At 36.3% G+C, this 11,062-nt stretch overlaps 1 protein-coding gene across 1 annotated transcript; it reads left to right on the forward strand.

The window, feature by feature from the left end:
* The first annotated feature begins 3,667 nt into the window (after window positions 1–3,667).
* Window positions 3,668–6,709, forward strand: LOC134239565 (uncharacterized). The gene is made up of 4 exons (XM_062721729.1): window positions 3,668–3,920; window positions 4,041–4,265; window positions 4,307–6,151; window positions 6,432–6,709. The coding sequence occupies exons 1-4, from the start codon at window positions 3,668–3,670 to the stop codon at window positions 6,707–6,709; spliced, it is 2,601 nt and encodes an 866-aa protein (XP_062577713.1).
* The last annotated feature ends 4,353 nt before the right edge of the window (window positions 6,710–11,062 follow it).

Consider the following 11,062-nt stretch of genomic DNA (forward strand, 5'->3'; position numbering starts at 1 on the left):
CTGTACAATAATGATTTCTTAAATAATTATGTATATTCACTTGTACAGATATATTTCTTCTAAAACATTTTTAAACTTTATTTTGGTTTTATTGATCATAAGGGTTTAGATTACATACGGATTAATCATAATAACACATTTTACCAGCAAAATAAAAATCTCAAAAATGCAGCTCATATTGCTTTAAATACACTGTATATCCTTTGGAATTTCATGAATAAAGAGTAAAAACGAAAACATGTAGTGACGAATAATATTTTCAAGGATATTTCCCATCGTCACAATATATACATATACCATGTTTACTAGAGTTATATCTTGCAAAAACTTGTATAACTTCTGTATCTCTAAAGGCAACGATCAAATTACAGAACTGAGAATTCGAAATTATCATTAGAATAACCGGAATTAAGTTTGCATTTAAAAATCTAGCTCTGTTGCAATGTAAAAAAAAAATGTCATGCACAGTATCGAAAGGAAAATGGCACATTATAAGAGGTAAAATAACAAATTACCTTTAGTTTTTAAGAAATTTCTAAAAATTTTATTCAGAATGAGGTGGGGGAACAATACCTCGCTCTTCTCCGATTCTAATATATCACCGGGCTCATGGCGGGACGTGACGGTTCAACAGCAAATGCTTGGGCTTTTTACGCTACTTATCCCACCTCTGCAATTATTGGGGAGTGTTTTATGCCCTGTTATAATAGAATTGTTTTGTTTGAGGGTGTTTAAAAATCATCACTCTTCCCTATCTTCACTTTTTTTTTTACTAGGAAATATATCCACAGATGTCGTTCGCACGAGATATTTGTCAATTTCGATATCTCATTTGCACGACTTTTTATGTCATTCAAAATATACACATATACGTATATGACATTGCATAACTCTCTGAATTTATTTCCGAAAACTTTTTTCATTCCTTTTTTTCTTTTTCTTTATTTTTTTGGGGTTAAAGTTCACCCTATTCAATTTGTAAGCATGCTGAATACTTTGGAGGAGAAGGGTTTACATTGAAAAGCCAGAACATTTTTAATCTGTGTTCAAAAATATAGATACATGTATGTAGATGTAATGCTGATTTATTGCGTTCGTCCAGTGTTGGTCAAAATGTGCATATAAGAATTAAACAGTGAGGTTCAAACTTCGGCATCAATCACCTGTTTTTAATTTTGTATCAATCTGTTGGAAAACGGGTCATTTTTGGGAATTGATGTACAATGTATCTTTATCAGACAAAATGACCTGAAGTGGACAGTTTTACATGTTTCTTTTTCAGCATATTTTTTTTCTATTATCTGTAATTTATTGACAAATTCCTTAACCTACCTTTAGAAAAGCCAAAAAGGGGTAAAAATATAAAAATGTATTTGTAAGTTAACTTTAGAAATAAATTCATAGAAGTTGTATAGCGTTCTTCTAACTTTTATTTGAATCCTGTATGGATATATCTCTGAAAAATATACAAACGCTTTAACAAAATATAGTAAAGCGTGGATAGAGTGTACATGCTTATGATGAATTTACGCTTACAACAAAGTGATTTTCATTCCTCGTAGTTCTAAATAACATGACTCTATAATGTTAACAAAATGGATATGTTCATCCTTGACACCATTTTACTCTCACGTTGACTGTAAGTCTCGACACTCTTTTGTAAGTTTTATTCCACCTATAAATTCTGTTACTAATATAGTGTCATTTTTAGTTAAAGTCAGTAAAAAATTTATTTCAAGACATATAAAAATATATATATTGATCCCAATTATCAAAAAGTTAAAAAGTCCTTTTGATTGCCATAGCATTTTCATTTGTGGCCATTTAATTACTTTTTTTCTATTATTCAACGAAACTTATTCATCAATGGCTTGCTGGCATATCAAAGATTGAAATACAAGCCTTAAAGCTTCACCTTCTTCTGTTACTGGTTAAATTATTAATGGTAACTAGTTGCAACCTGGCAAATTTGACGTTATCCCGTTGTAATCACATAATAAAATGAAAAAAATCTTGGCATCTTTCGATTTTTTTTTTTTTTTTTTTTTTTTGCAATAGGGTACATAAAAATTAACTGGTTGCAACTTCCAGTTTAACAAGAAATAATAATCAGAGTCGGATATTTCTTAAGTCTCAACACAAAAGTAAGTTTCATTTTACAGAGATTTTGATAAACTTGCACCCTAAATAAAAAGGGGATACAGTTAAACTCAACAAGATTAAAGAAAGTCACCTCAGGTAACTTGAAAACCAGAGATGCTCCGTGTTTCAAACAAAGTGCAATATCTACCAATTTCAAAAATAAAATCCTTATACCCAAGATTTCCGTATAAGTGAATTATTAGTGAAAGAGTTTTACTGCATGTGATCATTTTAAAACAATGAACTGGAGCAACTTCATTAGTATTACTGATATTTATCCTTTTTCTTTATCAAGCACATGATCTCACGCCGTATTGTTTTTGCTATCCTTGACGTTCATCATCTTTTTGACCGTTCTTTAATCCAAACATCCATTGTAATTTTTTGTATATATAAAAAAAGATACTTATCTTGATTCATAACTCTTACCTCTATCGTCAGACCGAACAACTGAGAGCCAACAAACAGAGAGCAAAATACCAAGTGTAAAGGACATAATAGAAATGTTTGAATAACCTGCAAAGCAGACACACTAGTTTTGAGGAGAGCCGGGTAAGTTAGTGTTGTCAATCTGTCATTTGTTAGTAAACAATTAACAAGAAGCAGGAACCAGCAGACTTTTAACCTTTTGAACGTCAAGCCTTTGGGAACACCACATCCGTGTCTGTCAACCTGATAAGTGAACAGAGTTCGGTTATCTTAAGACCCTGTCACACGAGTCATTACGGCGTCGTTTAAATTTTAAAATCGCCATGAAATCGCAGGAAAATTACTCCAATTTCTGTAAAATTTTCACAAGATGAAGATGTCACGGCGTCCCTACGGCGATGGACGCAATTCTACTGCGATCTCACGGCGTTCTACTGCGTTCCCATGGAGATCTCTCGGCGATTGACTGCGCTTCCGCGGAGTTGTTACGGCGCGTTAGGAGTTTTCACCTCGTGATCACGGCGTTCTCACTGCGCTGGCTGCGTTCACAATACGTTCACAATGCGTTCTATACTCATTGATATATATTCAGAAGGAGTGTAAAACATTTTTGTTTAAAGATTCAAGTTACACGATGAATAGAAATATTCCTAATAATTAAAAATGTTTTATTTAATGATTTAGTACTAGGGCTGCTAGAAGTAGTGCTTTGTAGTTGGCTTTAGCTAGTTGCTTAGCACATTTTGCTTTTAGTAGCTTAATGTTGGTGGCCTATAAGCTCCCTCCATAGCTCTCTCGGAGCACCGGTCGGAGTACGTTTTGATTATAGGTTATCTTCACAAGTGCATGACAACGGTTCTCGCCCGCCCTCCCGGGGAACGCAGCTTCGCGGCTGTTAGTAGCAGACTCAGTAATGAGGTCATGTGCTCGGGGATAGGTATCCCTTAAAGTGGATGGCATGCATGACCCACCGGCGTGTGGATACGCTCTGGTGCCAAGACAAATACCTAGTGACCTATCACTTAAAATAGGCGTAGTGTTTCCTGCGTTACCTATATACATAGGAAGAAACTTCTGATCCTGCTTGTATCGAAGAATGGGGGCGAAGAGAGGATCTCATCTCAATTCGGCTCAAAGTATTCATTTGAGGAGTAGCGACCCAAGTGAATTATCATCGCTTCGTAAACCAACCATGAACACGTCTCGTAAGCCAAATCCTATACTTTCAGCTCCGGGAGTGAGCAGGAACCCTGCCATCAATACTGAAGCTAGTCGCTCGCAACAGCGACGGAATGAAGATGTCGCCACAAACCGGAACCCTCTCGGGGTGGCATCTGAGAACAGTGGACGTATGAAGGCATTTTTACGTTGTAATGAAACAACTAACATTGCAACCTAAAACGTCAACACACTACTTGATGAGGATAAAAAGTGGGAATTACAGCATTGCAGCCAGTTGCAACACATAGGAATTCTCGGTGTGCAAGAGCATCGCATCATACACTCTGACCCCATTGAGTATACCAAGTTTGACACAAGCACTCTAGTGACTTCATCTGGATGGAGAAACAAATCCCAAGCAGCACAAGGTGGAGTTGGACTCCTCTTAGATAGGAAAGCTAGAAAATCTCTACTGAAAGTTGTCCCATCTAAGAGTGGAAGAATACTAGTAGCTGAATTCGATGGAAATCCTCGTAAACCATCATAGTTATCTATGCTCCTACCAACTGTGCAGAGGATTCTGTCATCGAGGAATTCTACACAGAGCTTAGAAACGTACTACAGGATGTACCAGCCCACAACTTCCTTGCAGTCATGGGAGATTTCAATGCTAGACTGGGACCTGAACATGTACCTCATCCATTTCATGAGCTAACAAATAGAAGTGGAAACTATCTTGCTGAAATTCTCGTTGAATTTGGTCTACTAGCAGTAAACACACAATTTAAGAAGCGCCCTGGAAAACTTTGGACATTCAAATGTAGAGCATCCAACACACTGAAACAACTTGACTACATTCTTGTTCGGCAAAAATGGAGAAATAGCGTCCATAACGCAGAAGCGTACAACTCCTTCAGCACAGTGAAGTCCGACCATAGAATAGTGTCTGCAAAGATCAAGCTCAGTCTGAGAACCTCAAAAACAGCCCAGAAAGTCAAATACGACTGGAAACAGTTCTCCAGCAATACTGAGCTTCAGAAAAAATACACAGTCGCTGTTAAGAACAGATTTCAAATTCTGATGGATGAGAGCAACAGCGAAAGATACGAAAAGTTCGTAAAAGCCAATCAAGAAGCAATGAAAGAATGTCTCCCTAAACGAGCTAAAATCAAGAAATCACTCAGGTCATTAGACCCCAGAGTCTCTGAAGCTCGCCAGAAAGCACAAGAAGCCCAGAGGCAATATGAGTCATCTAAAACTGACGAAGACAAAGATCTCTGGTCTGTAGCAGTAAATAACCTTTATCAAGCATACAAGCTGGCACAAGAAGAAGAACTAGCTGAACAGATACAAGGTATTGAAACTGCACATGGAGAGCAAAGATACGGAGAGGCATGGAAAGTCGTTAATGAGATCACTGGTAGAAAGAAAGCTAAGGAAGGACAGGTAGCCGGAAATAGCCCTGAAGAGAGAGTCAGCACATGGTATACGCACTTCAAGAATCTCTTAGGGAACCAACCTGATGTAGACGAGCCTGAGGAGGAAATTCCAAAGGTGTTCGATGATATCGACATCAATGATGAACCTTTCACTCTAGCTGAATACAGAAAAGTGAAATCCTCCCTGAAGCTAGGCAAGGCAGCAGGTCCGGATGAAATACCCCCGGAAGTCTTCAAACTGTGTGACTTTGATAGTGTTTGTTTAGGTTTCTGTAATGATGCACTCGCCAACAATGACAAACCAGATACATGGTCATTCATGAACATTGTAACTGTGCCCAAGTCTGGCGACCTATCAAAAACTGATAACTACAGGGGCATCAGCTTGATATGCATCATAGTCAAGATTTACAATCGGCTCATACTAAATCGTATCCGGAGTGTTATTGACCTACGTCTCAGAACTAATCAGAATTGTTTTCGCCCCGGGAGAACAACAGTAGCACAGATTCTTTCCCTCCGTCGAATAATCGAATGTGTCAAAGCCAACAACTTGAAAGCAGTCTTTACTTTTATAGACTTTCGGAAAGCATTTGACTCCATACACAGAGGTAAGATGATTCGCATACTTAAGGCATATGGAATTCCACCTAATCTTCTTCGAGCAATCGAAAAGATGTACACTAATACCATGGCCAAGATCGTAACACCTGATGGAGAAACTAGTATGTTTGAAATAACTGCTGGAGTTTTACAGGGAGATACCTTAGCACCATTCTTATTTATCATAGTACTGGACTATGCCCTGAGAAAAGCCATCTCTGGAAATGAAGAGGAATTGGGTTTCACCATACTGCCTAGAAAATCCAGAAGACACCCAAAACAAGTTCTTACTGATCTTGATTTTGCTGACGACATTTCCTTACTATCAGATGAAATTGTCCAAGCACAGGAACTGTTATCTAGAGTAGAGAGGGAGTGTAAGAAAGTTGGGCTATGTATCAATGCCAAGAAGACTAAAGTCCTTCAATACTGACAACCCTTCTCCACTCAAAACCTTAGATGGCACTGAAATCGAATGGGTAGAAGATTTTAAATATCTTGGTTCCTGGGTTGAAAGTTCAGAAAAGGACATAGCTGTCCGGAAAGCTTTAGCCTGGCAGGCTCTGAACAAGATGTCCAGAATATGGCGCTCAACAATGCGAAGTGATCTCAAGTTGCGTTTCTTCATAGCCACAATCGAGTCAATTCTACTGTAAGGCTGTGGGAGCTGGACCCTGACAGTAGCCCAGGAGAAGTCGCTAGACGGAACCTACACACGCATGCTCCGTAAGGTTCTAGACATTCACTGGTCAAGCCAGATTCCCAACGAGTTCCTATATGGTAACCTCCCAAAGGTCAGTGATAAGATAGCCTCCAGGAGATTGCAGCTAGCTGGGCATTGCTTCCGTCATCCAGAGCTCAGCGCTCAATCTTTGGTACTGTGGGAGCCAAATCACGGACGCCGTAGGAGAGGTAGACCCAAGGCCACGTTTTAGACACACTAAAGCGTGACACAAAGACAAGGGATACAAATGAGCTAGCTTCCCTAATGGCTGATAGGAAGAACTGGAGTGGTCATGTCGTTGGTCGTCTAAGGACGACCGAGTGAGTGAGTGAGTGAGTGAGTGAGTACTAAATCAGTAATAGTTTTATGATAAAACCCTTTTTTTCAATTTTATCGGAAGTCCGTCGGACAGGACGTTAAATGGTGCCCCGTGTCAAGGATGAAAACCCCCGTTGGCACGTAAAAGATCGTTTCTCTGGCGTTCGAAAAAGAGTAGGCTCATTGGGGGCCGCCAGAGAAACCAAAAACTTTACCGATCCATTAACCTAATAGTCCGCCGAAATATGGCTGAAATATTGCCGACTCGGCGTTAAACAATATACAATCAATTTTATCGGTTCAGATGTGTTGTTAGATTTTCTTTGATTTTATTATGAATGTAAAAAAATAAACACACTGAAAAGTTTTCTACAAAATTCAAGTGAAACAACAGAAAAAGTTCTGGTTTAATTTGATAAAGTGGATTCTTCATGAAATGGTAAAATTATTGCTTATTATAATCATTAAGTTGTAGAATTCATTTTTGTACTTTTCATTTGTACCTATTTTAAATTCATTTTATCCCATTTAGGAATAGGAAGCTACTCAGTTGTCTGGAAAAATTTATTTTTTCAAAATTAAAAGTTGGGATTTAATTTACCTGATCTTAGATGATCACAGTATGTATTTAAAGTCAAACATAAAAAAATGTTTTATTTCTAATTACACGTGTATCCAAACGTATGAAAAATCTGCATCAATTTTGATTTGATATCTGTAGCTTACATTGTTATAATGAATTCCTCCATAATATGTCATATTTTCAGTTATAAATTACGCAATAAAAAAGACATACCCTCCTTCGTAAAGGCGATTACTTCATATATGTTTTCACTCACTTGCAAATTAATAAAAAGGACAAGATAAAAGGAGAATATACTAGTAAATACATTATGCGCTTTGTGTACATGCACTTTTCTGTTTTGTTACTTAAACTTTGTTCAAATAAAATAAGTTAAAAAACAAAACTCTAATTATGGAAAAATACATGATTAGTGGCGTACATGGGTGGTTCGTGGATCGATTGGAGACACAACATAAATTTATCAATAGTTACAGTGCTATCATAAACTCATGCAAGAGTAAGGACATTTGACACTATACACAATTGCCTGATAAGACAATATAAACAGATGTGCAGTCGCACTATCACGACTTGAATCAAATTACCCTTTGCATTGTATGCGCAAAATGGAAAACTCAACAGCCGAACCCAGGATTACTCATATTGAAGCCACTGATCAATTTCCCGAGGAACCAGGAGTTACGGATATTGCTCTTGTTGTAGAGGGAAGAAAGCTGTACACCGTTAAATCGGTTCTGGCGTTAGCGTCTCCGGTTTTCAAGTCTCTGTTTTTCTCGGATTTTAAAGAAAAAAATGCGACTGAAATTGAATTACCTGGAAAAAAGTACGAACCATTCAAGAACTTCCTGATGTGTTTGTCCCCAAATGAATACTTGGATTTAAAAGGTATATTTTACCTTGAGGAATTCTATCGATGAATTTGAATGTTCACATATCAATGAATTCATATCAGAATATGAATTTCTGATATTGATTTTCAGAATTATGTCGTCCCGAACGAAGTAGGGGACGACATATTGCGATTGTACGCATGTTTTTGTTGTACAAGCTGTTTCTCGGAGATGGCTGGGACAATATTCCTGAAACTTTCCTCAAAGGAGGATCACTGGTTGTAGTTGTGTTGTGTGGTCATTCAGTTTCAAAATGGCTACCGTTGCCATGGAAACCTGCAAAAAGCGACGAATTCTGTCCGCGAATGTACTCTCTGGTCCCTAGAACATTCGTCACGAAATTTTATTGATGTAATGATTAGTATTTTTAATTGTGCTCAATAGATTCAAAAATTGGAAATTGTCAATAGTATCCATGAGCTTGAGATACAAGATACCATAGAGTCTGACACATATGTTTCATATTTGGATATTTGAAAAAGACATTGATGGTAATATAACAGCATAGCAAGCTTTATGATAAACCTGATGACTTTAACTTTTCTATTGTCAACTTTTCCTTACTTATGCAACAATACACCTTCATCACCTGCATACGGAGTTTATATATCTCAGTTGATTCGATACGCAAGAGCATGCTCTAGTATGAACACTATATAAAACGAGTTGTTATTGACAAACAAGTTGATGAAACAAGAATATCAGCAGTCTCGTTTAAAGTCATCATTTTGTAAGTTTTATGTTCGATACAATGACCTTGTCAGTATATACAATTTATCATTGAGTCAAATGCTGACTGACTTTTTCCATATTGCATTATTTAAGAAATGAATTTAATAGCTACCTGTTTTATACGGTATAAACTGGGTTGGGGCAGTTTACGCTTTGTAAACCACGAAGCTATTAATGCCTTGTTCACACGGAGAGTTTAATTCGAATTAAACGTAAAGTTACTGCGAATTAGCTTCGCTTAGCGTTCACACGGATAATTTAATGCGAATTAGTTTACTTCGAATTAGTTTACTGCGCATTAAATTACTTCGCATTAGCTCCGTGTGAACGCTAAGCGAAGCTAATTCGAATTGAAATCGGACGCATCCGTAATGGCAAAATTTAGTCAAATGCCACTTGTCGGTGGTCAGCTATAGGTACTTTTGCTATTTTTGAGTGAAAAACTAAGGAAAATTTTGTTGATCGATAAAATGTGTAGACAGACACTTTGCCATTATGTCAAATGGATCTGCTTCTGCAAAAGGTGACGTGATTTGCAAAAGACGTCATAATAGCCATGCTGACGCCGGGCTGCAGAAGTAAAATTTTAATTCGCATTAGTTTACTTCGCATTAGCTGTCGTGTGAACGCAATTTAATTCGCATTAGTTTACATTCAGGCAGAATTCTCAGGAAATCAACTCCGCTTACTTTCAAAGGGTTATTATAGAGAAAAAAATTAGAAATGGAAATATATATATATATGATAGAAATGCGGCCGAATGTCAACTGGTGTAGTAAATAGCCAATAAAAAGTTCTCTCACGGCACAGAGTATAAGTCGTCTGATCGTTATCAACAACAATTTTATGCAAAAGTTTAGAAAATGAATTTAATTTTTATTCACATGAATGTGTATAAGCATTCTTCACATCTAATTCACCAATGTTCAATATTAAGGATGTTGATATTTTTGCATTTCTTTGAATTCTAGTTTACTCTACTAGTAAATGATTTTAAAACATTTATAAAACTAATCTTAGTATTTCTTGTAAAATATCAGCTAGGGTTTATAGAGTCACCCTTGTCATTCCAAATGTGAATATGACTGCTATTGGGTGTGTTTCTCTGTTTTAAAAGGTGATTAATACGACCATCAAAGAGTCCAAAGGTTCCTCCTGAAATTAAAAATTACCAGGTATATATATTTTTACATAAAAGGTGCATGGACACAGATTTGAAGTGAATATTTTCTGTATAATATCACGATTTATATATTTTGATAGCATTTCACATGAAAATATATTAGAAATCTTATTTCATCTTTAAATTATTGAGTTAAAATTTTTAGATGGGTTTTATTGACACATCCTTGCATTCTCACAAATTTTACTTTTATTCTTAATACATAGAAAAAAGTGGCAATCTTCTTGTGTATTAATGAAAAATATTAAACTTTAATCAAGAAAAATAATTATATTCAGAGTAGAAATGTTAGAAAGCAAATCCCCTTCACAAGTATCGTCATTCCGCACCAAGTGTTGTTACAGAGTTTAGCAAATTGATCACATCCGTGAAACGTACAGAGTATTTGTAAACAGGGCACAAGCTCTGTTATTGTTGAAGTTTACGATTCAGCGGGAGCGTTCAATTGTTAAAGTCTGTTCACCACATCTGCACGGACTGAAAATATACTGTGTGTATGTTTTGCTCTTGAACATTTCTCCTCTTGATTTTCTGGATTATAGTTTTAATCTTTTTTCATTTATACACAACAAGATTGCCACTTTTCTTAAGTATTAAGAATACAAGTAAAATTTGTGAAAGTGCAAGGATATGTGTCAATCAAACCTGTCTAAAAATTTGAAGTTTTAATAACTTTTAGATGAAATAAGATTTTTATTATATTTTTGTGTGAAATGCTATTAAAATAATTATATGTTGTAATATCAACTTCAAATCTGTGTCCATGCACCTTTAAATATAGTTATTACAGTGTAAATATATAACAACCCAACAGATTCATTGTACCTTATTTATGTGATTCATATGCTTAAAAGC

This window comes from Saccostrea cucullata, unplaced genomic scaffold (genome assembly GCF_032062105.1).
Source record: "Saccostrea cucullata isolate Sc308-1 unplaced genomic scaffold, CSIRO_AGI_Scuc_v1 ctg3140, whole genome shotgun sequence".
Taxonomy (NCBI): Eukaryota; Metazoa; Mollusca; class Bivalvia; order Ostreida; family Ostreidae; genus Saccostrea; species Saccostrea cuccullata.

Excerpts from the sequence above, each read along its gene's own strand:
- LOC134239565 (XM_062721729.1), top strand. The coding sequence starts at position 3,668 with ATGGGGGCGAAGAGAGGATCTCATCTCAATTCGGCTCAAAGTATTCAT. Across the intron at positions 4,266-4,306 it reads TGAATTCGATGGAAATCCTC|AGGATTCTGTCATCGAGGAA; the intron begins GTAAACCATCAT and ends CCAACTGTGCAG. Across the intron at positions 6,152-6,431 it reads ATCTAGAGTAGAGAGGGAGT|GCTGTGGGAGCTGGACCCTG; the intron begins GTAAGAAAGTTG and ends TTCTACTGTAAG.